We start from the raw sequence: 27,295 nt of genomic DNA on the forward strand, positions 1-27,295 counted from the left end.
TAAAAAAAACATAAACCAAACAAATGTGACCAGAATGTGGGTCCCACATCACATACAGTTACCTAGTTTAATGATAAAACTGTAAGAAAACAAAGGGCTGACACAGACAGTGCTCATGTTGTTTCGACAGACATAAAATGAGAAAGGACAGCAACTGAAATCTGTGTTGCAGTGCAGTTGCTCTCTAACAGTTGTCCAGAGATTACTGAACTAGACAATCATTTGATGTGGGCTCTTTACTGAGAAAGACCTGCTAATTTAATCTGACACAGGCACAAGTAATTTAGACATTACCCAAGGGATCTGCATCCAATTGAAAAGGTGAAATTTTATTAATCTCTTAATAATGGAACTACAAACACAAAGATCAAAGCTACAATACATGCCTAATTTATGCTCTGTCTCTGTTTTATTTTATTACTGCCATTTTGTTTTAAAAATCTTGTTATATTAAAGCATAATGTTTCAACTAGAACTAGAAACAGAGGAGGGAGGAAGTTGCATTATTAAGGGTGGGTGGGAGTACAACATGATGCTGGTTGCCCCTAAACTTTCCCCACTCAAGTAGCCTGGACAGCCTCAGTGACAGTCCCCTTGGGTTGAAAATGTTGGTTGAATGTCAGACTGGTAAATAGGAAGGGAACAGAAGGTTTTAAGAATTATGAGATGTTTTGAGTTTAGTTCTATTTATTGTATTTATTTATTGGTGTTTGTTTTTTAGTATCCTTGTGAGCTTTGTGAAAAGTCAAATGACAGAATAAAGCAGAGGTTTATAAACAATTTGTCATTGTTTTGAATGTTGTTGTAATTGTGTACAATTATGTATTCTTTAATAATAAAAAATTTATTAAAAAAAAATAGTCCAACCTCCCCACAAACATAAAAATGCACTATTTCACAATTCAATGGGAGCTACAGAATGTTCTTTCTCAAACCAAAGTAAACCATCAGTCAGGCCTTGAACAAAGAGCATTCACTGGGTGTTCATAAGGATTTTTTCCCCCCACAAGAAGCAGAATTTTGCCCATGGTATACAACTAAACTAGCATTGTCATTTTCTTTTTAAACTAGCTCTTTCAATGTGAGCTTGACATGTTAAGAATTCAGCAGCTGACCCTTTCACTGATATGGATTTAAAGAGGATAGGAAAACAGCTTCACCTGCTAAATTTATGTGTTTCAGGTAGATGCTAATACTAAATATGGCACCCTCATATATCGTCAGTATGTAGGGTTGCCATAAGCCAGGACCTCCAAACCAGGACAAATGTAGGACAAATGTATGACAACATTTTCAAATGGAGGACACGTTTTTATAAAAATGGAGGACATGCGAAAAAATTTGATGATTTTTAAAAAAAAGTAATATAAATGTATGTTTCTAAGGCATGATCAAAATGGAGGACATTTTGGCATTATTCCTAGACAGATGGCAGAAATGGACTTCCCTTTCTGGCCATATTTATATATTTAATAATAAAAATAATGAAAAAAAGCAATAATATAAATTAATAAAATAAAAAACAAGAAATAATAAAAATTAATAAAATAGAAACAAGAAATAATTAAAATTAATGAAATAAAATATAAAACAAGCAATAATAAATAAAATAAAATAAAATAAAATAAGTATTTTATATTTTTAAAAATTAATTAAAAAAACCAAAAAACCCAGGGCAGACCTAATGGCCACTGACTCACCTTTCCTGCTCCCCCCTCCTCCTCCTCTTTAGGCTCACAGGTGCGTGTGCAGGGAAGCGGGGCAGGTGCGCACGCTTCCGCTGGCCCCTGCTGAGACCTGGGCAGCATGCGCTGAGGAGCCCGCCCCCTTTGGCCAGCTGGCCAGTGGCTGGCTGGCTGGCCAGAGCAGGGGATGGGCTCCTGCTTTAGAGCCCCCCGCGCGTGCAGGCAGAAAAGCCCTGGCGCGGGAGGTGCGGTGGCGCTGCTGCTGCTGAGGAGGAGGAGGAAGGCGGAGCCAGAGGAGGAGGTAGGTTGGCGCTGCCCACCAGTCAAGGAAGGGAAGGAGGAGGTGGGTTGGCGCCACGGCCAGCTGCATTAGCGGCAGCGGCAATGGCCGCAAGAGTGGGCCCCGGACCGGGACAAATGCATGGCTGGGGGCCAAACCGGGAGGGGCCCCCAAAAGCAGGATTTTCCCGGTGGCCACCGGGATATGGCATCCCTATCAGTATGTAGCTTGCATTAAGGAGCAAATCTGTCTGTATTCCTCTCTTGCTATAAACCAAATGGATTCAAATGTTTTGTGTGCAAACACAAACACACACCATGTAGCGAGTTGGGAATCTGCCACTAAGCAGATGAGTTTTATAGTCCTCATTAGCAACATGGCCAAATGTTAAGAGTTGCCCACTGGAATGAAAAGAGTCACTTTTAATAATGATCTTGTTTATCTGTTTTTCATTAGCTTGGCAATTTGAGGCTTGGGAAAAATATGAAGGCTGGAAAATGGACCAAGGTAGTGAATTTTCCTCTGTTGCCAACCTGCTTCCACAGTTCTCACAGTGCCCGTCTACAATTGGGGGGAAAGGTCCGAATGGACTCTGCAGTTGTTTCCCCCCGCACCTGCCTCAGAGCTGCCCTGCACCTGTTTTATCTGCAGCAGTTGTCTATAATACTGTTGCTGTGATCTGCCTTTAGCTCCCATCACCACCACCTTTCCCAACGCTCCCAGAGCCAGGAGAGATTGCTGCCTTGCAGGAACATTAAAATAGATTTCTCCTGCTTGTGAGGTGACTGGCACCTCACTGTAACCTCAAAACAGGCTGCCAGGAGTAGCACTAAGGAGGGAAAACCTAGTTTCCCTCCCCAAAATCACGTGAAGGCACACAACAACAACAATGTATGATGTAGGGGTTTTGATTGTTGGACTAGAACTCTGGAGACCATGGATCAAATCTCCAATGGGTGACCTTGGGCAAGTCACACACACTCAGCCTTGAGGAAGGAAAACACCCTTTGAACAAATTGTGCCAAGAAATCCCTGTGACATGTTTGCCTTATATACCTTTTTAGATGCATGTTTTACATGTTTTTAACTTTTGTATTATTTTAAAATAATTTCATAGTATTTTAATTTTAAATTGTTTTAAAACTTTTTTGTAAACATTTTTAATTTGTTTCTGGAAGCCAGTTGGGTCCCACCCTGAGAGAATGGCAGTGTATAAATGAAGTAAGTAAGTAAGTAATTAAATAAATAAAGGTCACCATAAGTCACAAACAAATTGAAAGCATACAGCATCATAACAAATTAGGCTTTTATATTTTTACTATGTTTTAATGTGTTTTCTTACTGTTTAACTAAATGTTTTAATTGAACTAATTTATCTAATGTTATATAATAACATTAAATAAATGTTATTTTAACATTTGGATCAGATATATTCTTAGTGTATTTTGGTTTTGACATGGGTCCTATGCTGGGAGAAATGCAAGATATTAAATAAACAAATGAAATACCAGTGTTAACTTCCATGCAATGGTATATAGTGCAATCCTAAATTCACACAATTTGAAGTTCATACACTGTGTTCAGTGTGATTTATTTCTTACAAAGTTGTGAAAGATTAGAGTCTTCCCAGATGTGTTTTTTGATGTGCCTTTACTTATGGCAGGGGATGACTTCTCCATTGCCTTGGTCCAATTCATACAAATAATTGTTTTGCTGCTCTAGAAATTTAACTCCAGGCATTTCTGTGCTCAAAACATAGATCCAGTAGTTTTTCATTAAGCTAGTACAACATTTTGTCCCTAGGTATTTACTGTGCCTAGCGGGAAATCCCTAGAAAGGAACATGGATTTTCTTTTTAACTGTGCCACACAAATGGAGAAATGGAAAGTCTAACTTCATGTGAGAAGAAAAGAAAGATACTTAATTCAAACTTTGCACATAAAACTGTGATATGAGAAGAGAAGGAAGTACAAGGCACTGACTCAGTCAGAATATTATTGTGCAGGGGTGTTCATATCATGTGCAAGTTCTGTATTGGGTTTCAAGCCTTTTTTATCCCTTCTCACATGGAAATACATGTGTGTTTTATGCACTTCTCTAATGCATATATTTTTTACCGTTCACTGAAGTTGTATTGCTGTTATTTGCCCTCAGGTTGGCTTTGACCAATGGCCTATGAAAGAAGAGCCTCCAAGACACCTTGTTATTAACAGCCTAGTTAACAGACTTGCAAATTCAGGGCCAAGATCTCTTTCCAGAGACACTAAATTATGTTTGTATTTTTTCCTCCATATGTATTTTTAGTTGTATACATCTACTTGCATACAATTTGGGGGGAAATAATTTAATTCTCACCTTTTCCTCAAGAACATCAAAAAGCATCTTTCTGCAACATATCAGCAGCTTATAATTACATTTCATTTTTGTTGCTCATGTCTTTGACTCTTATCAAGTTAATTTGCTGGATGTATGCATTTATGATAGTGGTTCAGATGTATGGGAGAATTAGGCTTGCCATATCCCGCCTGGGGGCGGGACTTTCCCGGTTTGGGGCGGGTCCACACGGTCCCGCCCTGGTTTGGCCCCGCCCCAGGACACCCCCCTCCCAGCGAGGGCCTGGAGGCTGGGGCTTGGGAGAAGCTCTCCCCAGGCCCCTTTGGAGGCCCTGGAAGCGGCTCCGCGATTGCAGAGCACTCCTCCAAGGCCTCTGGGCTTGGGAGAAGCTCTCCCCAGGCCCCTCTGGAGGCCCTGGAAGCGGCTCCGCGATCACGGAGCACTCCTCCAAGGCCTCTGGGGCTTGGGAGAAGCTCTCCCCAGGCCCTTCTGGAGGCCCTGGAAGCGGCTCCGCGAAAGGCCTCTGGGGCTTGGGAGAAGCTCACCCCAGGTCCCTTTGGAGGCCCTGGAAGCGGCTCCGCGGTCGGAGCTCCGGCTGTGGGGTCCTCCAAGGCCTCTGCGAGGCTGAGGAGGAGGCCGCTTGCCACAGCGGCGATGGCCGTGATGACAGGCAGCCCCCACGCTCCTTCCCGGCCTAGGAGCAGCCCTAGGCTTCCTCCCAAGCCGGGAAGGAGAAGGAGGACAAGGTTCAAAAAGTGGGGACCTTTTTTTTTTTTATTTTCCTGGCCAGGAATTTTTTTTTAAAAAAAAGGTCCTACATTTTTGAACCTTATCCTACATTTGTCCCGGTTTGGAGGTCCTCAGCTATGGCAACCCTAGGTAGAATGGATTTAAGTTAACCAAATTGTAAACTGAATGGCACAAGCACTTTCTAGGAACTCAATGTAAAATATTCCAAAATAAGAACTGCTTGCCATATTTCTGTCCCTGGGTATGAAGTGTATCATAGAATCCTAGAGCTGGAAGGGACCACAATGGCCATCCAGTCCAACCTCCTGCCATGCAGGAACTCTCAATTAAAGCATCCCAGACAAATGGCTATCCAGCCTCTGTTTAAAAACTTCCAACGAAGGAGACTCCACTACTCTCCGAGGAAGTGTGTTCCACTGTTGAACAGCCCTTACTGTCAGGAAGTTCCTCCTAATGTTGAGGTGGAATCTCTTTTCCTGTACTTGCATCCATTGTTTCAGGTCCTGTTCTCTGGAGCAGCAGGAAACAAGCTTGCTCCCTCCTCAATAAGACATCCCTTCAAATATTTAAACAGGGCTATCATATCACCTCTTAACCTTACTTTTTCCAGGCTAAACATCCCCAGCTCCCTAAGCCATTCCTCATAGGGCAGTGATGTCCAAACACTGGCCCTCCAGGTGTTTTGGACTTCAGCTCCCAGAACCCTAGACCATTAGCCAAGATGGCTGAGGCTTATATAGACACCATACTTCTATTGATGCATCCTAAAATTGCATTGGCCTTTTTAGCTGCCACATCGCACTGCTGACACATGTTCAACTTGTGGTCTACTTGGACTCCTAGATCCCTTTCACACATAATCTTGGTCAGCCAGGTGTCCCCCATCCTATGTCTGGGCATTTCATTTTTCCACCCTAAGTGCAGTACCTTACATTCCTCTGTATGTGACTGAAACTTACGTAACAAGCATGACAGGCTTATAATCATGCTGATTATAGGATCAACTATTGGTTCATAGTCACTGGCAATAATCTTTTGAGAATTCCTGGAGAACAGCAGAAGTCCCAGCAGACTGGGAAATGTTGCCCCATCTTCAAAATGGGAAAAAAGCAGACCCAAACAATTCTGTTCAGTCAGCCTAACATCAATGCCAGAAAAGATTCTAGAGAAGATCATTAAACAGACATTGTAAAAGCACTTAGAAAGGAATGCCATGATGACTAAAAGTCAACATGAGTTTCTCAAAAACAAGTCATGCAGACTAATCTTATCTCTCTCTCTTTTTGACAGAGTTACAAGCTTGGTAGCGTATCCTGATTGTGTACTCCTGCATTGTAGTTGGTTGGATTGGATAGCCTCTGAGGTCTTATCCAACTCCAATTCTAATCTGTGATTTTAGGTTATAGGGCACAGTTAAGTTGGTTTTCATGACTATCTTAATTTCAGGATTAGCTGAATCTTCAATGTCAAAATGAACACAAACTTTTAAAAAAACTTACTTGAATGATACCAAATGTTCGTGTTAACGGACTGGATTACATTCATACCTATGGAGAATTGCTTCTTTTGTACTATAGCTTTTGAGACTTCTATTAATGGTACCAATAAACTTCTCCACACTAAGCACTGGAAGCAACACACCATGTAACGAGCTCCTTGAGCTTGATTCCCAGAGGAGGTAGACACAGACAAGTTAAAAGTTTGTGCTGAGATACTGGCTGCATGCAACAGAATCTACCTGAACATTTTTGGTCAATGTTGTAATTTCTTCTCAAACCTAGTGAAATCTCATGCCTTCTGACATTCTACATCTTCTACAAAGTATTTGTTTTTAGTACAAAATATTTTATGATATGCAACTTTTACAGAGCAGAAAACTTTATAAATAAAGTATAATAATAATAATAATAATAATAATAATAATAATAATAATAACAACTCCTGTTTTAAAAAGGAGAGAAAGGAATTGATATGCAGGGAGTATAAGGGAGGATTAACTAACTATGCAGTTATGAATTCACATGCTATTTGTTGTTAACTACAATCAAGTAAACTTTAATCTATGGCAAACTTGTGAATCAAAGGCCTCTAAATCACTCTGTTATCAACAGCCTTGCTCAGATCTCCCAGTCTTCCTATTTTCCTATTGCCTTCCACTTAGTGTGCCTTCAAGTCATCTCTGACTTATGGCAACCCTCAGGAGAACCTAACACAAAGTTTTGTTGTCAAGATTTCTTCAGAGAAGTTTTACCATTGCCCTTCTCTGAGGTTGAGAGAGTACGACCTGCACAAGGCAACCCAGTAGGTTTGCATGGCCAAGCAGGAATTCCTGATCTCCCAGTGTCCTAGTCTAATACTCTGACCATTATACCATGCCTTCCATCTTACAAAGCAATATGGTTCCTTTGTAATGAGTCATGTCTTCTCCTAATATGTCCAAAGTACATTATTATTACCAATAATAATGTATAGCATATTTGTATCTTATACAGAAATCACCTACAGTTCTCCTCTATAACATTATATCTTCACATAAACCAGTTCTGACTTCACACTTAGCTATTTTAGCAATAACCCTGAAAGGCCAAACATTTTAAAACTGCCTATTTATTCCATGCTCTAGTTTAAGACCAACCTAGCTAGATTTTGTTGATGCTTTTAACAACACTATATGCAGTTTTCTTAAAAGACTGAAAATGCATTTCCCCATACTGTATGAAGTTTATCTCACAGGCCCTAAAACAGGCTCGTTGCATTATAAAACAGGTGCATGCAGGGGCACGCACGGAATGAGATGGCGCTAGGGACAGCATTTTACTGCACATTGGAATACCACTGCTGCTGCCGGGCGTTCCAATCATGTCCTCCCTCTGTTCCAGAGGGTGCAATTTCTGAGAATGCTTTAGAACAGTTCTCAGGAATCGCGCCCTCTGGAACGGAGGGAGGACGTGATTGGAATGCCTGGCAGCAATGGTGCCATTCCATTGTGCAGTAAAATGCCGTTCCTAGCCCCATCTTGTTCCATGTGCGCTCCTTTGCACACTCGTTTTGTAACGCAATGGGCCCGTTTTACGGCCCGTGCGATAAACTTCTATGTGTGAGGATAAAAGAAGAAGAATAGAAAAAGAAGATACAGTACCTTTGGAATAGGGAACTGGCATTCGCCTGAACAATAGTAAGCATCAAAAGATTTAGGGGAAATAATCCAGTCACTCCAGCCAATATCTGCAAAATCCACCTTGAGGTAGCGCCGTGCACAGTATCTTGGCTCATTCCACTGCTTCCTCCTTGCCTTTTTAAGAGTCTGTTCATCAAATTGGAGTGTCTGACTCTTTTGGTGGTTATTCTTTCTTTGCTTTTTCTTGTTCTTTGCCCGCTCAGCTAGGCGTGGCTGGAGAGTTTTGTAGTGCTTCCTGTCCTCCCATCCTTCATCCTCACTGTATTGATACTCAGCTCCTGGAAGCTCATTGTTTTGCAAAGGCAAAAGAACATTGGTGGAACGTTTTTGCCTCCCTTCACTGAGACCATTTTTAGAATGGCTATCTAATTTTGGAAGACTTCCAGGCAGGGGATTCCGGTGTCCTTGTAAGATAGAAACAACATTCTCTGGTTCTGAAATAGCAGAGTCATTTGCATAAACGAGGATGTATGGTTCATAACTGGGATTCATGTTCTTCCAAGGTTGTTGGCCAAAAGGGGCTATTTTAACCCCAACGATCAAGTCATTGTTTTCCTTGGCTTTACTCAAGACATCAGTAATGTTCTTCCACTGCCAAGAAGGGACATCATGATAAGCCATGGAGATGTTGACCAAGTAATGTCCCAGGGTCCGCGTTTGGTTCCCTGATGTAGGCAAACTCAACAGCAAGAGGCTAAGCTGCATGTCAGATATCCCGGGCCCGTGATTTGTGCTACTCTTCCAGAGATCTCCAACATAATAATGCAACAGAGCTGACAATATGTTTTCGGACTTTGTGAGGGAGGTCAGATTAAAAACATGCACCTCTTTGTTGCCAGGAATCCCTAGGAAAAGAATAATAGTGACATGAGAAAAGACAAGATCCTCTCTGCTGCTTTTGTAGCTTTATTAGTCAGTCTTATGTAGAGCATCCTCCAGTTACCACAGAAGTTCACTCACGATATTTTACAATTCAAATAAAAATACAAAAAGTAGAATGATTGGCAAAGGACACATTTTCCTCCAGAGTTTTCTTGTTAAAACAAGGCAAAGAAGTTTTTCCTTCTAAAAAGGAATTGTTGATTTTGATAATTAAATGACAATTTTTCATGCTTCCTTCAACACATTTAAAAACATACTAATACAGTCCGACCCATGTGTCTGCAAGACTGTTAACTACAGTTTATAAAGATGGGATAAAAGTGCATTTAATTTTAAAACCAGGTGTTATCACACTTGCTGGTGGCTGGGAGAATGCAACTGGTATTCAGCCCAGATCCCAACCATGCTTATCCAGTGGGTTTTCAAAATCTCATCAGGGATAAGGCACTTTAAAAGCAATGCAGTAATCTCCAGTCTTGACTCTATGGTCAACTTCCAGCAAAAATACAGCATTCACCATTATCTGCATTTCTCACTATCCATGCTAAGTTGGGAAGGTATCTCCTGCTGATATGGGAATTGGGCTATATTCATGATCTGTTAATCCAATTTGTTATTTAACTGATTAAAATGTCAAATGACTAACACTGAAAGACCCCACAAGATTGTACAAAGCAAGTGATTGTTTACACTTACTATCTTATCATCACTGATTTTTTTTTTACCTTTTTCAAACTGGAGTGGTCATTCTCTTTCCTTGAATTTCTTTTGTTTACAAGCTATATATACCAACAAGCACTTGGAAGGGAAGGAGTACATGGTGAGCCTCAAATACCTTCCAGCTCATCATTCAGAAAAGATTAAGCTAAAGGCTCATTTGTAGGAATGGTGGCAACCCTCCTTAACTGCCATGAGACTAATTCTTGCAATGAATTAATAGTTCCTAAAGAGCACATGTATCAAAAAAAGGGAAATGAAGATCAACCAAATTTGCACTTGCTAAACTATATGCAACTTTTGACATTTGTTGTTACTGTGCCTTCAAGTTTTTTCCAACTTATGGTGACCCTGAGAGGAAGAAACTGGTAAAACTACTTCTGAATATTCCTTGCCTAAGAAAACCCTATGATACTGATGGGGTCACCATAAGTTGATAGCTAACCTGGAAGGCACGCGCACATACACAAACAACAAGATGAACCTATAACATAGTTTTCTTTGTGAAATGTATTTGTGGGGGAGGGTTGCAACTGTCTTCCTTTGTGGATGAGTGTGCCATACCCAAGGAGCACCCAGTGGGTTTCTATGGCCAAAGGATATTTAGACCCTTCTGAAGCCACTATGCCCACACTAGCTGTCAGTATTTCTAACTCTAACTATTTCTGTTGTTGTTAACTGCCCACAAGTCAGATTTGACTCATGGCAACCCAGTGAATGAGACATCTCCAACACCCCCGGTCTTTAACCACTCTGCTCAGGTCTTGGAGGCTCAGGGACATGGCCTCCTTGATTGAGTTTATCCATCTCACATGTGGCCTTCCCCTCTTTCTATTGCATTTCACCTTTCCTAGCAGTCTTTTCTAGTGAGTCATCTCTTCTCATGACAACCTCAATGTAGTCATTTTGGCTTCGAAGGAGAATTCAGGCCTATTTGGTCTAGAGTCGATTTGTTTTTTTTGTTTGTTTGTTTGTTTTTGGCTGTCTGTGGTATCCTCATTACTCTTTTCCAGCACCACATCTCAAATGAGTTGATTTTATTTCTATCAGCTTTCTTCACTGTCCAGCTCTCTCAATTCCATGTCAGAAATACTTCAAAAATGCTAGAAAAACTTCAGAAATGCTGCAACTTAAATATAAGCAGGCCATATATATTGTTCAGCTGCCAGTTTTATTTGTACAGAAAAAAATTCTATTGGTAGTCTTCCCTGTGATGTTATGGACTTCTTATGCAAAATGTTTTATGTATTAGATATGATAAAAAAAAGTAAAGAGTTGGTAGGACAGGGTGAGAGAATGGCATAATGGAAGTGACTGGTGGAATGTCTGGGGAGATTTGAAGAAGGCTGGCAAATGACAGCTAGTGAATATCAGCTGGCACAGACAAACAGTTAAGAGAGCTCTGGTGTCGTAAAGTGAGTGAATGAATGAGGATGAACGTTGAGCGTCAGTTAGTCAGGTTTAGAAATTAATGAGAGATATTTAAGGATCTAAGGGTGCTAATGCAGTTTGACAACACATTAAGTGCTGTAGCTCCATCCTATGGAATCCAGGTATTTGTAGTTTTACAAAGTCTTTAGCCTGCTCTGCCAAGAGGGTTGGTGCCTCACAAAACTACTAATCTCAGGATTCTGTAGGATGGAGTCATGGCAGTTAAAGTGGTGTCAAACTGCATTATTTCTACAGCGCAGAAAGATGTACCCTGAAGTTGCTTCCACACTGCAGCATTAATGCAGTTTGACACTGCTTTAACCGATATGGCTCAATCCTATGGGATCTTGGGATTTGTAGTGTGCTGTGGCATTGGAGCTCTCTGGCACAAAAGGCTAAATATCTGACAAAACTACAAAACCCAGAATACTACAGCATTGAGCGGTGTCAAACTACATTAATTCTGCAGTGTAGATGCAGCCTGAGTTAACTAGGAGAAGAGTGTGAATGAAAGTGAAATATATTTAAAAGTATTAAATATGCATCTGTTTTTGTTATGTTGAACTTAACATTAATAAAGTACTGTTTCTGCATCATTCATTGATTTAGATATATAAAGACTGGATCCAGACATAATTTCTGTAGTGGCAGCAGTAAATAAAGAGGGGTGGTGTCCATTGGGACAGAAGCTGCATATCTCACACAGGGACCTTGAGGGCATCTGAGAAGTCCCCATAGTTGGTGGATACATAGGCAGGACAAGGGGAATTCCTTACATTGGTGGCTGCAGTGGGGATAGGGGAAGCCCTTACTCTTTGTGATTGCAATGAGGTTTGTGACAGTCCTCATGTTTGGTGACTGCAGAGGTTTAGGCAGAACCTCATACCCATTGGATAAAAGGGTAGAAGCCTTTTACAGACATACACACAGGCATCTTTCTCCATTTCAGAAGCTTCATGTGTGGAACGGGAGCATTGTGGCAGTTTCTTATGTTTAAAAATTGTTTTTGTGTGCCTCCAAATCATTTCTGACTTACGGTGATCCTAAGGCTGGGGTTTTCATCAGTTTCTTCAGAGAGAGGATTTGCAATTGCCTTCTTCTGAGACTGAGAGAGAGTTATTTGCCCAAGGCCACCTAATGCTTTCCCATAGCCGAGCCTGGATTTGAACCCTGGTTTCCAGAGTCCTAGTCCAGTGCTGAAACCACTTCACAACACTGGCTGACACATCAGAAATTCTTGCAGATCTTCAGCTGATTTCTCAGAGGTCTGTCAGTAGATTCCAATCTACCTTTTCAACATCTATCTTTTAAAGCATATATCTAAAAATATAACAATTCAGAAATGATTGGAAACAGAAGTGTAATCTGAATGCAGGCTCATCAGAAATCCTGTATTGGCTGAAGCGCCCTGTGGCAGAATATGTAGAACAAAGTGTTTTGTTGTGAAAACAGCCAGTGTAAAAACCTGATTCTCCCTTCCCCAAATTTGCTCTTCCTCAGTCAAACATCGGATAGTCAGCAGTTATTTGCCTGCCTGCCTATGATCTACAGGAAGTAGTGACACCTAAAGGTAGTCAGCAGAAATTCATTTTTAAGCAATGAAAAGCCCTGCTTTCACCTAGCTTGCTTGCTGTATTTGTGTGTACAAACACAAATTTGTATGTGCAGTTTTTAAAGTGGGATGTTTGGACAGCCAGACCCACCAATTTTTTTTTAAAAAAATAGTGTCCTTTGGCCTGCAGTAGTCATTCAAACACACAATTGGAAAATAACCAATTGGCACATTGGAGAGGAAAATAACCATTTGGCACGCACAAGGGTAGCTGTTTTGACTGTAAAACAAAATCCAAAATACACATTTTGTTGAAAAAGGTAAAGGTAAAAATAGTCCCTTGACATGAATGTCTAGTCGTAACTGACTGTAGGGGATGGTGCTCCTCTTTGTTATTAAGGCAAAGATGTTACTAAGGCATTGAGAAGACTGCTCTGGTGGTCATGTGGCCAGCATGACTGCACCAAATGCTGTTACCTTCCCATGGAAGTGGAACATATTTATCCACTTCATTTGCATGCTTTTGAATTGCTAGGCTGGCAGAAGCTGGGACTAGTGATGGGAGCTCACCCTATATGCAGCACTCAGGCCTCAAACTGCCAACTTTCTGATCTTCCAATTGTCAGAACTGGCATCTTAACTACTAATCCACCTCATTCCTTGCACTGATACCTGTACTATAATTATTATAATATGTTAACTCCCTTCTAAAACTGTTTCAAAATACAGTTTTATTATGACAGTGTGCTTTGTTTTAATTGAAAATGTGAGCCACCCTTGAAACTGTGAGCCATACTGGGAGAAAGGTGGGATATAAAACAAACGGACAAACAAATAACATCAACATAAAGGTGCAAATTTCATCATGTAATGGATAAAGGTTAAGTTAGGTGTTATGTGAGAGAACCAGGTTTACCTCCCTTTATATGAAAGAAGTTGCAGACCAAGAAATCTGAAGACTAAGGGGCTGGACAGATGGGGGGAAAGGGGCAGACAGAGACCACCCCATTATCCCCCGCATCATTGCCGTGGTGACCGCATGTCAAGGTAATGATGCACTCAGAAAAAGGAGCTGTGAAATGGGCTCCTTTTTCTGCTGCTGCCAAGGTGCCATTAGTGCCCTGGTGTGGCATGGTGACATCCGTTGTGCGCCATGCCATTTGGACATGGCACACAATGTACATCATTGGCGCACACACAAAATGGTGCTGGGAGAGCACAGTAGGGCTTGGAAGCGTGGGAACATTCCATTCTCCTGAGCCCTTAAATCAGCCCCAGGATGGCACTTTTTGCTTGTCTGTATTGGGCCTAAGTATAGAAAGGACAGCCATGAAAGAGCTAGAAAGATCCTAAAATGTAAAGATATACAACTGATCACCAAAGTTAGAATCATCCAATCCACTGTATTCCCCACCATGTGTGGATGTGAGAGCTGAACAGTGAAAAAGCACGTAAGAAGAAAATCAATCCATTTGTGATGTGGCGCTGGAGAATTTCAGCACTCCCTTGTTTCCAGGAAGACCATCACAGCAAATGGAGGTCTAGCCTGGCTCCTGCCATCGGCCAGAGAAGGTGAATTTGCAGGGAACTTGTTTCTCCCTTTCCTGCCTGAAAGAACATGGGGTTCCCATGGGGCTCAAGGAGGTACACTGCCTTGGCTCTGTGGAACTAAAAGGGCATATGTCCTGGCCCTATCCTGCTTATTTGGAAGACTGAGGACTGCTGGTATGTGTTGGCTGTAAGTTATTGTTCTTGTTTTTAGTTTTGTTTTATATTATTTCAGCAGATTTCAGCTGCTTTGAGAATGGTTTGATTGAAAGAAAGGTGTTATAAATATTACGCAGAGCAAAAATAGGAAGAGCATATGGTTTATCTGAAGCCTGGTGTCTTTCACCTAAGTTAAATCAAATAATTTACAAAAGTTGTGAATATGGAAGCATGGTCCTCCAAGTCTCCTGGGGATTTAATGCAGCTCCCTATTTTTCCACAGTTGCTGACTCCTGGATTATAAGAACCAATGTTTTGATTTTTTCAAATTATCAGTATTACTGCTCAGAGTATACAAATGCAATAGCTGCTTGATGTTGAGTGGAGAGGTTTCATCCAGACAGATTTAAAATAAATACAAATAGATTAATGGGTTATTCATGCCTCTTCTCGCATGCAGTTAATCATACATAGTGACTAGTGGCCTTGAATGGAAATGTTTCCCCCCCTAATAGCTTTGATGCAGATTTATGTATTTATTTATATATTACAGATGTGTCTGTATCACCCATCCATCTTTCAGGGTGGTTTATGACAAAGAATAGAAATCTGAAAGTCAATTCAAATAAAACCTATTAAAATCAAAGGCCACTGAAGCATCACACAGCTGTCAGCAAGAATAAAAGTGCATCTGAAAAGCTAGGGGAAATAAAAACAGGCTTGCCTGGCACCAACAAGATAGTAAGGCTAGGCCCATGAGAGTGTTCTGTAACTGGAGGTCATGTTTCTATTTCACGGCTTCTGAAAGCAAAATTCTGGTTGGTTACAGTAAACAATTCTGAAAATGTGTTCACAAAGTAAGAAACAAAGTCTGAGATCTTGGATCAAGAGATGCAGTTACTGTACAACAATCTCTGTAGATACATTTCCCAGTGCCAATCCTTCCCAAGCTACCTTTATGCCCTGCATCCCCGTACAAAAGAGGAATTTCTGAGGTGCTGGAGAAAGGGACAGTGAGCAATGATGCATCATTGTAGCAGGGTGTAGGAAGCTTTACCTTTTGTAGGGGACTGCAAGAGTTAACAGGTGGATTGGAAGGTAGCACTAGGAAATGCAGCTACAGAGATGTAACTACACTGTAGCTGCATGACTTAAAAAACAGGTTGAGGGACACTTTCAGTTGCTGGAATGGTGCAATGACTGCACAAATGAATACAATTATGATGTCATACACTGGGCTAACAACATCATAATTAACAAATAGGATGCCAGCCATGGAATGTTAAAAAGCTCAGAAATAGAAACTTCAGCTTTATTTTGGCCAATTCCAGAAAGTGAGTGGGATATGAAAAGCATTCAAATTCTTCATGTATTGAGAATCATGTATTTAGTGGCTAAGTGGGTAGATGACCTGAGTATCAGATTCACCTGTCATCTGCTAGTCATTGGGAACCTGTTTCCTCTGCTCATTTCTTCTAATTTGAAAGCTAAACAGGATCAGTTCCAGGAGCACTTTCCAAACCAGGGACTGTAGACTCCAGGCAATGTAGAGCAAAACCCTAGCTCTAGTTGGTTTTCCAACACCCATCACAAGGCTACATTGTTAAATCAACTGTAGAATAAAATGGCATTTGGGAGCAGCTTTATCACTTTAAAATCTAGAAGGATGGTTAATTAGTTATTGTGATGCAGATTAGAATAACTTTAACATCCTTGTTTAGAAAACAGTAAACCTGTGCAGACAAACCCAATCACTTTTTCTCTGTCATTTCTATAATTCTGTCTACCTGTTATTGAAAGTTTTAGCACATTTCATGTCCAAACACAGCAGAATACTTGTCACTTCAGGCCCAGGAAATTTTGTTTCATTGCCATCATGACAATTTCCCAGTTTCAAGTTCTATTTATATTTTCACCTGTAATTTTGTTTACAGAAAATTGTGAATAAAACATTTAATGACATACAAATATAAAGGAGATAGCATAGTTTTAAAGCCATCTCCCCCAAGAAATAAAAAACAAGTTTTGATACTTTAAAAGTTGCTACTCTTTATCAATAGATGTCACTGTTTTCCTGCATTTCAGCTAGCAATGTTAGGGAAACTCTTTAAAGAGTTGGTTATTAGATGCTAACACAGATGCTCTAATGTACATCAACTTTGATTTAGGAAAGGCAGAATGGAACACATGCCTATAGCTCTGGAAGAAAAAGGGAGGATATTTTATCATGGAACAGACATATAGTTTGGTTATCAGCTTTAAATCATAAACAGTGGTCCAGTTTTTTAAATGAATCCAGAAGCCAAACCACAACACTGGACATTGATTCCAAGTCTATAGTTCTGTCATGCCTGCACTGGTTGGAATGCAAATTTTAAAAACAGTTTTCTTCTGCTTTTAGATCTGCATTAATAATATTCCCACAGGTGACAAGTACATGTAAGTTTTAACTAAAAGAATGGGGCTTAATTTTCTAAATAAACATTTAAGGACAGACTGAACATGCTTTTCTTAACATCATATGATTTTTAAAAGGGGTTTTCAAGCTACCATGTTTAATTTAGAGAAAACCACTTTGATTGCATACCATGTCTTGTTTAAAAAGGGAGGCAGGCATAGAGTGAATGGGGGCTTTAGGATAAAGAAACAACTTGGCCTTCTTACATCTAATACCAGAGCAGTTCCTTAGCATTAAAAGTATCTTGCAGCACTGCTGAATCCAACTGAAGCCATATGAAAGGCGCATCCAAATGACTGGACTCTGATGTGCAAACTGTTGTGATAAACTATAACCCCACAGTGATGATTAGAATTGCATGTTCTCACACATATATTTCCTGAGATATCACAAATGCATAAAAGGGATCCCTTCTAGAGATAAGTGTCAGAGAGAGGTGGAGTGGTTTAATTCCTGCTATCCCTGGCAACTCAGTCTCGCAAATGCCTTCTGCAAGGGTGCCCCCATCCACAGGAAAGCTTCTAGTTTTGCTGCCTGGATTGGGATGGAGGGATGGTTAAACACATTCATGGGAAGTTAGAGGCAGAAATGTCTGACTCCCCATTCACTTAGTTCTTTTCGTGATTACTACACCTGTTTCCTTTATAAAGATATAATAGGTGTGCATACTTCAGGTTTGTTTGTGTGCATGTGTGTGTCTTCAAGTTGCCTGTTGACTTATGCCGACCTTATGAATTTCATAGAGGCTTTTTAAGTTAAAGAATACTCAGAAGTGGTTTTGCCACTTCCTTCCTCTAAAATATAGCCTACAGCTCCTTGTTTATATTGGTGGTCTCCTATGCTTGTACTAACTAGGGCTGACCCTGCTTAGCTTCCATGATCAGATGGGATCTGTTTTTACTGTAACATTTATCAAGTTAGAGTGGGAAGGGGAGGACTGTTTAGCCAGTTAATTAATTTGTATTGTTTTCAGCTTATTAATTGGAACTTTAATTGGATCTTTAATGGGAAAAATACATTTTAAAATATATGTTTATCTGCCCTGAATTCTTCAGGATAGAGCAGAAATTAATTCAAGTCCACTACCAAAAGAATAATCACAGTTTTAGAAGAATGTAATTTATGTAGACTTTTCCTTCATTTGCAGAAAGTAGCAACTTGCTACAGGTTTCAATCACCTCCTCCCACCTCTAAATTTCTATCATGCCATGTTGGATTCTTTCATATGGCCAAAATTGCCTCCATATTGGCACAGGGCAGATTTTGCTTAACAACAAGGCAAATGTGTCAAGGTGATGATGGAGTGATGGATAGATGCAGACAGATTTTTGTAGAATGATTGCTCATACTCCTTCCTCACCACATGCCTGACTGCCATTTTCACATGTGTCTGACATATGGTTTGTGAATGCACACAAAATACAACCGTCTTCTAGGATACAGCTAGGCCAGTTCTGACTGTTAAAAAAAGGATAATTGCTGTGCTTACAAAGTAGTAGTTTAGGATGTGGCAAAAATACTGAACATTGTAATAGTACAATGATTTTCAAGCTGTTCCATAAATACAGAGGCTGGCATCCTATTAGGCAGTTACAATGTTGCAAACAGACTTATGACTTGTTAATGATTTGTATTCATATTGGTGATTATGACACCATCACCCCAACTGCAAATGCCCCTAAAACCCACCTTGAAAGCCATGCAGCTGTACTGAATGAAAGAGTGCTGTGGTGCTAACATTGGCCCGGTACACACAGCGTTAAAGCACCATGCTGGTGGCATACTAAGGTTAAGGGACCACGTGGCAACCGCATAGTCCCTAACCCTAGTATGGCGCGGCACAGTAACAATGGCGGCATCTCGTGTATACGTGCACCACCATTGTTACGTGATGGACGCATAGTGTCCACACATCGCACCACGCTTGTGATGTCACAAGTACGCCATTGGCGCACTCGGACATCACAATGGTAGCACAAAAGAACCCGCTTTTCGTGGGTTCTTTTTCCTCCGCAGGAAAGCAGCGCGGTTGCTGGTTGCGGCATCCCTGCAGGGGGGGAAAGGCGCTGGCAGGCCTCCCTTTTTGGTAAGTCTGTACTGCGTCAATGTCTACCTGTCTTTTAAGATGGGTTTCAAAGGAGAGCCAACCTCCCAGTTTTGTGCCATCTGCAAATTTGATAATGATTCCCTGTCATCTAAGCCATTGATAAAATTTTTGAAGAGTAATGGCCAAAAAGAGAATCTTGAAGCATTCCACATGAGACCTCCATCCAGTCTGAAGCACAGTCATTGATGGCAACTCCTTGAGTACGGTTTTGCAACCAGTTATGGACTCATCTGACAGTGTCTCCTTTAATTGTGGAATACATAGGTTCACAGTCACATGGAGCTTTAATTGGTTGGAAAAACCATGTTCAAAAAGTCATCATGAATGCCTGCACTTCAAACTGAAAGTTCTCAGGTGGAGTGCCTGAGAGTTTTGTCCTAGGGCCATTACTTGTAAACATTTTTATCAGTGACTTATGACAATACTGCACTACAGTTACAGTGCTATTATGCCACCTTACTGCTATGGCTGCCTCTTGTGGCATTCTACATTTTGTAGTTTAGTGAGGCCTAAGAGCTCCCTGGCCGAGAATTCTAAATGCCTTTCTCTAAACTTGAAATCCTAGGATTCAACAGGAGGCAGCTGCAGCAGTAAAAGTGGAATAATAGCTCTATAACAGTGTAGTGCAGAACTGTTCTTGGATGAGGAGTTGGGGGGGGGATCCTGAATCATAGAATCATAGAGTTGGAAGAGACCACAAGGGCCATCCAGTCCAATGCCCTGCCATGCAGGAACCCTCCATCAAATCATTTTGTGTCTGCAGATGACACAAAACTGAGAGGGCTGACCAACACATTGGAAGATATTAACAGAATTCAAAAAACCCTAGAGTAAGAATGGTTCACCAATGGAACCAATTGCCTAGAGAAGTGGTGGGGTCTCCTTTTGGGGCACCTTCAAAAATAGGTTGAACAACTATCTGCTGATGATACTTTAGTTGGAGAAAGTACATTGAACAGGGATTGGACTCTATGGCCCATGAGGCCCTTCCAACTCTATGATTCTATGTGTGAGGTTAAATTTCTCCTCTGTGAAATTTTAGATTTTAAGTTCTTTGGGGGCAGGCACCTGTCCTTTTGCTCTCTACAATGTGAAAGCTACAATGAGAACTAGCCGAGAGACCATGACCAGGCCTATGAGACTTGAGATCACAAATAAATAATAATGTAACAAGGTATATTCCAATGAATCAACAGGCTGGAACAAGTTCACTAACATGTGGTGTGTTTACCTTTACTGAGGATATACCGACATTTTTATGGACTGCCAAATCTATCCCACAGGTGAAAAGGGATGCAATAATGAGGGCTATTTAGTTATATAGCTGCCATTAGTCCTACTTTAAATTAGATATTAAAGTAGTATGCTTGCCCCAGTATACTTAAGAATGCATCAGCGTTTCCATTATAAAGCCCTCTTTTCATGGCTTTATAAGTCAGTCCCCAGTAGTGTGCTGTATGGCTACAACTATGAAGTCGAAAGGGCAAGTCTGCAAATGCAGTTTCCTCTTACTTCTTAAAGTCTTTTAACTCCTTCTTGTTCTTTTTGCAAACTATTTGGTTTTCCTTTCCCCCCTCAGGCTTCCAGTATAAAACATAAAAAATACAGGATACAAGTTTAAGCACATTTACTAGATGAATTAATGAATTAGGGCTTTCATTTATTTTATTATTTTGATATGCTCCTCAAAAACTAGGTAAAAGTTAAACATTACAGTCTATGAGCTGGGTGGATGCTGGAATAATGTACAAAGGCAAGCATTGGGAAACTGGAAGATGTGAATGAACTGGAATTCACACTCATTTAAGAAATATTACCAAGTTGATTGTGCCAGCAATTAACATTCAATCATCTATGTTTTGAATAAAAGTAGAATTAATATGCAAACATTTTATAACACACCTTAGAAACAGGCAATGACAAATCATCCAGAAGAGACCCTTTTTCTTTGGCCTGGAGTTAAAGGTCTACCTCCTATTTTTGTTTTTTAACTTTCTCTGCTTTAACCACTGAATCCCATGCATATTTTATAAAGACTCTTCAGTTTAGCATGCCATACAAAGATTAAAGAACAAACAAGACTTAATTATATTTTTTAAAATAGTATTTAACATGCCATGTTAAGAGCTTCCCATGCTCACCCAGATTCAAAATGTTAAGAAATACCATTTAGAGAAACTAAACTATTAAGAGAAACACATTTAACTGAAACATTACTTGAGTGTGGTAGCCTATGCCATACTGCCTCCACTACAGTATTTTGGAACTGGAAGATAGTCAGTAGCTGAATGTTGGATGACACTACCATGGATTTTCTTAGCAAGATGTTAACAACAACAACAACAACAACAACAATAATAATACTTATTTATTTATACCCCCTCTTCAGCCAAAAGGCTATCAGAGCGGCTTAAAATTTGTTAATTAGATATTTCCCTGCCACTGCTTTCCTCTGAGGCAGAGAGAGTGCAACTAGCCCAAGATCATTCACTGGGTTTTCACGGCCAAGCATGGTTTCGAGCCCTGATCTGCACAATCCTTGTTCAGTACCTAAAGCACTACACCATGCTGACTCTTTGATTCATCTGACCAAGCCTTAATAAACAACTGCCTCAGCAGTCCTGTTATTACAATCCAGGAACATTTTCATGTTATCTTGCAAAATGTTTACCATGGCCAGAACACTGGAACAAAAGTAGATGTGTATATGTACCTGATCACATATTCTTAAATAAAGATACCAAGACGACCAGGGACAGCAAAGATATTTTACTGTCTGAGGTGAAGCAGTAAATTCCTCCTTCCCCAGGCAAAGTGCTGTTTAAAGTCAAGGCCAGTAATGTTATTTTGGCAGTCGAGGCAGGAAATCCTACAGGGGCATTTCCTCCCTACTGGCAGGAAAAATACAACCATAATAAATATGAAACTTAACAATTTGCTGCCCCTTCCAGCATACCTGAACTGAGAAGCCTGCAGTGGCTTCATTCTGCTTAACAGTGGGGCTGGCGTTCTGTCAGTACCCAAAACTTTGGAACAGACAACTACAGCTTTTATTCAGAATAAATGTTCTGGACTTTTATGCACAGAAGGTGTACCAGAATCAAAATAGTAAATCTATACTGCATGTTTAAATTGGTTTTATACCAGTTGGATAGTCATTATTTCTTTCCTGAACTATCCATCAAAATTGTATTCGCTCAGTTGTCCCTACTGATTTTCTGACAACCCCCCCCAACTCACAATGGACTCCCATAAAAGAGAGGATCACTATTACATCAATTTATGTCTCTGATCTACTGTTTTCCCTACACAACTAAGCATCTTTAGATTTTCTTATGCAACCTTCCTGTGAAGAGTAAAGAAAAGAGAACAGAATCCTACAGCTCTATCACTTGAAGGAATGAAAAGCACCTCCATGTACAGTATTGTATTCTCAAAGGAGGAGAAATTCTCAAATCTTGAACAGACGGCTGACTTTGGGAAATTGGTAAATGGAGGAAATGGAAACGTGGTAAGATGGTTGATTAGTGCTGCCAGGTTTTCAGAATAAGAATAAGACAGTCACCATTCATGATATGCAGGGTTGGCAATCAGGAAGCAGCTATTAACAAGTCTGTGTTTTACCTTAATACCAAATGAAAGTGTTGATTTCAGTTAACCCAGGTATGTTTTTTTCTATTGTACACACTCATAAATTGCATTATGCACACATTTCCATCTGTATGAAAGCCCCACATCCCCAAAATTCTGGGCATCCAGTCTATATAAAAGGAGAAGCTTTCCAACATTCAGATAGGGGACACCCTTCATAATAAGGGACACTTCACAGTCCAATAAGCATCAAACTTTCTCGGACATCCTTTATAAGAGGCACCTGGCAACCCTACAGTTCTTTGGATGTTGTCCAATTTGCAGAGTGCTTTTATGAACTTAAGTTTATTTTGTCCCACCATCCCACAAACTGGATGACAAGCCCATTATATTATGCAAGGCTTCATTGTTTTTATCTTGCTCTTTAGCCAAAGAAAAAAAGAAAGAAAGAACAACAACAACAAAAAGGCGCCCCCAGACTAGGTTATAAATATAATCCATAAGCTAGCTCCTACCCTCAGGTGTACAGTTGAAAGTCATGAAACACAAGAATGGTCAAGAAAAAAGCAAGGTTTTAAGATTACAATGACCATCTTAAATGGAAACAGTTTATTCCAAAAAATCAAACCTTGATTTTGCCATTTTATGCAAGGGATACCATTTAACTATGCCACTATGCAATGGAACTTGACCACCCATGGATTTTGGTATTCACAGGGAATCCTGGAACCAAATGCCAGTAGATACCAATGGCCCACTGCAACCAATAATCTTAGGGATACAGAAGAGTTTACAATGCCACACACATCAGAACTCAAAAGGTGCATACTAAACAGTCTTCTGCTTTTTCAGATAGGATACTCCTCTAATCTCAAATTACAGTACAATAGATTTTCTCCTATTAATTTTTTCATCCTCACAAGATCACCTCCTTCCTCTTTCCATCTTTTTCTAGTCACCTCGTTCTGATTCTCTTAGTCTTAAAAGCAATTCAGCCACTGAAAATGGTAGTAAGTGATGCTACCAGTACTCTCCACTTTAAATCATGGCAACATGCTACTTTTCACTGACATTTCACATAATTTAAAAATCTTTATTCCACCTTTTTGCCAATGGAAAAAAAACAATAGAAAAGAGACTACAATTATACAGCAATAGCCTTAACAACTGATAAAACCAATAAACAATGCAAACACGGTGATAGTATTCCACTAGAAAACCTAAGAATAATCAACATTAACCTGGTGCCCCAAAGGATAGAAAATAAGGTACTGTATGTGTGTCAGGCAAACATCTTCTAAAGTCAGGGTTAAACACAGAAAATACCCTGTTCTAACATCTATGGGTGGGAGTACTGGGACATGTTCAAGAAATTTGACTTTGCTGTGGGAAGCTGGAGAGGTTCATCCTCTCTGATGAAACCTGCACAATATATATTTTATCACTTGTTTTGTGCATTCACAGTTTAAATTTGTAGGTGCATACTGACTATATGAAGCAGCTCTGTAAAATTGTTCCTTATGCTTGAAGTATATATGCTTAGAGTCAGCTGGCTGCTTTGAAACAGTATACATGTACAACAATTATGGCTTTTTCCACTAATAGTTTCTGAGTAGTCTATAACCACTATTTCTTGTCTTTCCAAGTGACAACTTCTTCTTGCTAAAGGATTGACTTTTGCAGGGATCTGAGTGGACATACATTTTATCACCCAGAGCTCAGTTAGAAATATTTTCAATTCCTAAATTAGGGGTCAACAGTATCAGAGGCTATGTGGGATATAGTGCAGTTGCTGATAAATATAAGGAGAGGTTATTACTTAAGTTCTGCTTGTGTGCTTCCCAGAGGCATCTGCAGCCACTGTGAGAAACAGTATGCCAGACTAGATAGGTCTTTGGTCTGATTCAGTCTAGTTCTTCTTATGTTCTCTTTCTCAAAGGAAATGGAATCTCATGGAGTATATTCTGAAGATAAAAATCCACAAAAATATCTTGTCAAAATATTGTGTACAATTTCCTCAGCTATCACCAAAAGCACCTCTGAACAAATGAGATGCAAAATTCTGGACTGAATCACTTCAGATTAGAGGTTGGAAAATACAAGAGGTATTTTTGAGAGCCCCATAGTACATGGCAAACAGAGGCCATCACAGAGAAAGACATAGCATAACATATTTTATTAGAACATTTTATTTGAAAGAACATTAAAACATGTAACTCTCAACAATCCAAAATTGAACAGACCAGAATTCTATCTCTGTTTATCACTTCATTCAGCATAATGTTTAATACAGCTATCATATTGGCAGAAATGGCTTCATACGTAACATATTACCAACGCATCCACATACTGCATTTCAGGGGTGTGCAAAACAACAACACAACTTTTCTGTAAATTTCCTCTTTTAAAACAAAAACAAAAAAAAATTAAGCTGAAGAAGCAAAAGTGAAAATGGAGACAGGAACAATTTTATGTGCAACTTCCAGCTTATAACCAGTGCCCTATGGATAAATTTCAATACAAAAAAGGGAAAAAAATACCTACAAATGGAAACAAAATATTCAGTCTTCACTTCATTTTAAGCCAAGTACTCAGCCTAGTGGGAAAAAACAAGACCCACTCCCCACCAATATATGATCTAATGTTTCATAGAAAATTTGCTTTTCTGCCATTAATAACCCTACAAATGAGCTGTCACATCCTATGGGACAGGAAAGATAACACCTAACTAGTTAAATATTTTGCATAAATACTTATAAAAGTGTCAAAAAACTTATAGCCACTTCAAATTTATTTCTTTGGCACTTGAGCTGGGAAAGGATCAGGGAGGAGGAGGAAAGGGTGAGTGAACTGTGTGTTTATAGGACTTTTGCCACCCACAGTCAAGTAACAGAGTAAATAAAAGCCGAAAGACCGCAGAGATGGGCTCCTATCCAAAGACATTTTAGGTTTAGAACAATAAATACCTTCTAATCAGGTATCCCGAAAGGAGCCAAGATAGTTTCCCTTGAGCTGTACCTGTGCACAGTTCAAAGGGTGGCACTGCACATGAAGAAACAGGACTGAATCATTTTGCTCCAATAGGATATTTTTAGAAGGTGGGCCGAACTTATAATCCTGGTATATTATCTTTCTTTGTGAACTGATATCAAATCAGATCTCCCTGGATTGGATGTAGTGATGGATTCTAGCTTAATATAAATCAGCCACATAATGTTCAAGCCACTGTGCAACAGGGAAAAGGAAGGGAAAGAATAAAAGAGGAACACATTTTGTTACATGAAAAAGAAGCAGAAGATGGTGCTAAGAAAATTAAGAAATGGGGTGAATTCCTAATGTAAGATGGCCGTGCAGAATAGAAATCAAGTTTAGCCTCTATTTCAATGTGAAGCACCAATACTATTTACATTTGCCCATATATGCAAAAGATGTCATTCATTCCTTTAGGGATGTGTGCTCTAGTGTACTATCTGAATAATAGCAAAAGCTTTCTTCCACTCTGACTATGATTAGTTTGGATTCCATAGAGGTTTCATGTATACAGCATTCAAGAAATGCATTATACTTTATAAGACCTTCCTATACCTACATGCACAATGGCACTATGGCAGATCTTAACTTCCAAACGTTTCAGCATTTTTAAACGAGCTTTGCATGTTGATCCTTAGTAGGTCTACACAAACATCTCAGAAATGCTACTACACATTGAGTTTCCCTTATCCAGAATTCCAAAACCCCAAATACTCGAAAATCCAAAACTGTCCACAGGGATGGCAGAGATAGTGACATCTTTGCTTTCTAATGATTCAGTGTACACAGACTTTGTTTCATGCACAAAATTATTAAAGTATTATGTATAAATTTACTTTCAGGCTATGTGTACAAAGTGCATATGAAACATGAATGAATTTCATGTTTAGACTTGATCCCAAGATTTCTCAGTGTATGCAAACATTCCAAACTCCTAAGAATTCCAAAATCCAAAAGACTTCTGGTGCCAAGCATTTCAGATAAGGGAGATGTCTAATTTGGTTGGAACACAGATTGGTAGGCCAGCACAATCTTAAGTATTTACTTGTCAGTAGAGAAACCCTTCATGCTGTGATGCACCAGCCACATCAGAGCATATCAATCATCTTACTAATCCAACCAATTCAAACTCTTATGGCAGTTAAGTGATGAAACTCATTGCAGCCAGGAACAATTTAGAAAAAGGTGAAGTCCACTTGCTGCTGTGTACCTTCAAGTCATTTCTGACTCATAAGCGAATGTATCAGGGGATTTCTGAGCTAAAGTGAACCTATAACAGGTTTTCTTGGCAAGATTTATTCAGAAGGGGTTTACCTTTGCTGTAAGGCTGAAAGAATGTGACTTGCCCAAGGTCATCCAGTGGGTTTCCATGGCCATGGGGTGAAACTGAACCCTATTCTCCAAAGTCACAGCCCAATACTCAAACTGCTAGACTACACTGGCTCTCTAAGAGCATTGATTTATGAGAAGTGCACTTATATCCCATCAAAATTAACAGAGCTGTCTTTAAAGAGGGCTTATTTAAATAAGCTTTATTTGCAAAGGCTTCACTACATCACAGCAGCAATCATAATATGTAGGGATTGTTGAACT

General features: G+C 39.9%; 1 protein-coding gene across 1 annotated transcript in view; it reads right to left on the reverse strand.

Annotated features, from left to right (window-relative positions):
• The window catches only part of BMP3 (bone morphogenetic protein 3), a 46,851-nt gene that overhangs the window by 10,209 nt on the left and 9,347 nt on the right, over nt 1-27,295 (reverse strand). Inside the window, exon 2 of the mRNA XM_042469966.1 lies at nt 8,189-9,072. Within this exon, the coding sequence (XP_042325900.1) occupies nt 8,189-9,072 (884 nt within the window). The remainder of the gene's footprint in view (nt 1-8,188; nt 9,073-27,295) is intronic.

This window comes from Sceloporus undulatus, chromosome 5 (assembly GCF_019175285.1).
Source record: "Sceloporus undulatus isolate JIND9_A2432 ecotype Alabama chromosome 5, SceUnd_v1.1, whole genome shotgun sequence".
Classification (NCBI taxonomy): Eukaryota; Metazoa; Chordata; class Lepidosauria; order Squamata; family Phrynosomatidae; genus Sceloporus; species Sceloporus undulatus.